Source organism: Guillardia theta, assembly GCF_000315625.1.
Source record: "Guillardia theta CCMP2712 unplaced genomic scaffold GUITHscaffold_635, whole genome shotgun sequence".
NCBI classification, from domain to species: Eukaryota; class Cryptophyceae; order Pyrenomonadales; family Geminigeraceae; genus Guillardia; species Guillardia theta.
Window position 1 is genome coordinate 1 of NW_005434094.1, and position 3157 is coordinate 3157.

A 3157-nucleotide genomic window follows, 5' to 3' on the forward strand; every position below is an offset into this window, starting at 1 on the left:
GACGACGAAGACGGCGCCGGCGGTGGTGGAGGAGGAGGAGGAGGAGGAGGAGGTATAGATGTTCGTTATCAAGGGGTAAGAATATTGCTGCCTCTCCCCCTCTCTACCCACCTCCCTCCTCAGACCATACTCTTAAACACGTCTGCCACGTCATCGTCCTCTTCCGTCTGCTTCTTCAGGTTCTTGATCCCGACGATCTGCCATGGCGCTCAACCAACACCAGGACCCCAGCAGCACCTCACCTGGTTCGAGATCTTGGGGACGATCTTCCTCGGCGTGCTCCTGGAGGAGTCGACATCACTTCCTCCCTCCTCCTTTACCATCCATCCCTCCCTCCTTCTTTCCCTCCTGCTTCCTCCCTCCTCCTTCTGCTTCCTCCCTCCTCCTAGCATCCCTCCTCCCCACTGCCCCATCCATTTTTGCGCCCTTCCGCCCCCGCTTTCCTCCGCGGTCCTCACCAGCTCAAAGCAGCCCTCGTTGCTGGGACTCCCGATAGACCGTCAGGGTTAACCTCCTGCTTGCAGGATAAGAGAGGAGGAGGAGGAGGAGGAGGAGGAGATGGGCGGAGGAGGAGGAGGAGGAGGAGGAGGAGGAGGAGGAAACCTCTTCTTGCATCTTGTTGACGTCTTGTACGTTTTTCTGCAACCAAAATCGAGCAATCAGCAAGGGCCTGAGAGTGAGAGTAGGAAAAAAGGAGAGCAGAGAGGGACGAGCCAGAGCAGCGAAGGAAGAAAAGGGTGTTGAAAGGAAAAGAAGAATAGGGGGAAGAGAAGGAGTAGGAGGAGCAAGGGAGGAGGAAGAGATGGGCGGAGGAGGAGGAGGCAGGAGGCAACCGGGTCGATATTGCTCTCACGAGCCATCTGCAATACGCGGTTGACCTTGGTGACACGTCAGAGAACCCTTTCCTTCCCAGCTCCCTCCCAGCTCACGATCGGCTCGCTGTAGAACTTATCCAGGCTGTCCAACAGGCTCTGCAGACTTCGATCAGCAAGTCTCCTTCTCAAACCTATCCTGCCCTCCGCCGCTCCCTCTGCCCCTTCTCTCCCCTATCCTCCTTCCCATCCTCATCACAACCATCCTGCCCTCTCTTCCTACTCTCTGTCCTCCCTCCCCCTCCCATCCCACCACTACCAGCAGCAGCAACTCCACCTGGGTAGGAGCAGGAGCGGGCGGGGGAGCAGGCGGGCAAATCTGAGGCGGGATTGGCGTGTAGGCAGGGCTGCCGCCCATCTTCATCAGGTTGTTCACTTGGACCAGCTGGAGTTCAGGTGAGCCCGACCGCCTCCGCCTCAGACACTGACCAGCCCAGCTGGGATCTCGTCGGGCGCCTTCCAGCTGAAGCCCTGGGTCGGTGGCCGCGCTGCCTGCCTGTCAGCTGGACGGCAGGTGGCGATAGCGTCACCTGAGGAGCTGAATCCATGATGGAGGGGGAGCTGCTTCTGAGGGGGCATGGCGGGTGGGGCCGAGGAGAGCTGGATCTGAATAGGAGCCTTGGGGGGCTGGGCGGGAGGAGGAAGGGACTGTTGGGCCGGGGGCAGGGGAGGAGGGATCGTTTGAGGTGGGGGGATAGGAGGGTGAAAATTCTGGGTTGGAGGGATGACAAAGTTTTGCGCCGAGGGATGCTGAGGAGGGACGGGCAGGGGAGGAGGGAGGGAAGGAGGGGCAGCTTGCAGAGGATGAGGCATGTTCGGAGCTGGAGGCTGTGAAGGAGTAGCACAGGAGAACAGGAGAGGAGGAGAGAAAAAGAGTAGGAGGAGAAAGTCAGCGGGGAGGCAGCAGCCTGGGAAAGGATCATAAACCTGCTTCCTGCTCATCGCTGATTGAAAGCTTCCCAAGCTATCCAGGTCGACCTGAGAAAGAACCGGCATTTCAGGGCGTCGTAGAAATTAGCGGGGAGGGGGAGAGAGAACAGAGGAGGAAAGAAGGAGGAAGGCAGTCGCTAGGCGCAAAGGAGAGCAAGGTTGATCCTACCGTCGGTGAGGGTATGATAGCGTTTCTGTCCGACATCGCCTGCTCGATCTCCTGCACTTGCTGTAGGAGGAGGAGAGATGAGGAGGAGGGCATCATGTGCGAGCAGGCAAGGACCTGAGGTGAGAAAATGTTCCTCTCCCTCCAGAGCCCGAGAACTTTCGAGATCTTCCCTCTGTTCTCCGCATCAGGTTCGTCCTGCGTAGGACGGGAACTCAGGAGAGGCCGAGGCAAGGTCCCTGCCCTCGGTCCTAACCTGGAACGTCGGGTGCAGGAGACGGAGGACGTGTCGAAAGATCCTCTCCGAAGTCACATCTGCTCAAGTTGGAGGGACAAGAGAGGGAAGGGAGGAGAAAGAGGTTAGAGAGCAGAGGAACACAACGGCTCCTCCCTCCCACCGATGATCGATGGATCCATCCGCTTCTTGAGGCAGGCATGCAGCACGTCGTTGAGGACATATACTGCCGTCCACGTCATCTATCCCTCCAGAGCTCCAAAGAGTATCAATCACCGATGTGTAACCTTGGTTGGAACTCCTGCGGTGCAAGAACGAGTGGGAGCAACGTGAGATGTCGGGGAGGGAGAAACAGGAGTGCACAACATTACCTTAATGCTGATAATCCGCGCGTGGAAATGCTCGCAGATGAACTCTACGTTCTCCTCGTGGGACATAATCCATGCTCGCATCGATCGGCTGGCAACGCAACCATCTCGTCAGTCTTTCACCTTCACAGCGCACCACATCTCATCTCGTCCATCACATGTGATCCTTGGATCCCGTGAGCGAAGTCAACATCTCCTTGAAAGTGTTGAGGTCCTCCTGGAACAAACTTGAGGACAAGATTCTTCCTTCCGCCATCATCCTGACCTCGCCCAGCGGAGGGAAAGCTTCTCGCAGCATGGCATCCATTTCATGCTTGTGTCCGTCTCAGACCAACACCGCCACAAACACAGCACAACCTTCTCAAACTTCATCTGCAGGCAGTACACCCTCCATCGGAAATATTCGCATCCCTCCCCTTTCTCGCGCAAGAAGGTGAACTTGGGGTTGGCGCCTGACAGTCAGAAGATCAAGATGAAGACAACTCACAGGCAGGAAGCAAGGGGAACCTTCGCGCTCTCGGATCATGTCTTCGAAGGCCTTGCCGTTCCTTGCAACATACCTGCAAGACCAGGTAGTGTGCTAACA

At 57.3% G+C, this 3157-nt stretch overlaps 1 protein-coding gene across 1 annotated transcript; it reads right to left on the reverse strand.

Annotated features, from left to right (window-relative positions):
* Positions 1-125: 125 nt before the first annotated feature.
* GUITHDRAFT_149666 (hypothetical protein) lies at positions 126-3131 on the reverse strand (the record flags this gene model as incomplete). Its single annotated transcript, XM_005817722.1, has 18 exons — positions 126-197; positions 243-282; positions 459-514; positions 604-639; positions 834-878; positions 930-971; positions 1302-1700; positions 1800-1850; positions 1972-2022; positions 2086-2166; positions 2225-2283; positions 2367-2429; positions 2480-2504; positions 2575-2662; positions 2730-2788; positions 2837-2884; positions 2929-3023; positions 3079-3131. Coding segments are annotated over 18 exons (1363 nt in total), but the record flags the coding sequence as incomplete, so codon positions are not given.
* Between the last annotated feature and the right edge of the window lie 26 nt (positions 3132-3157).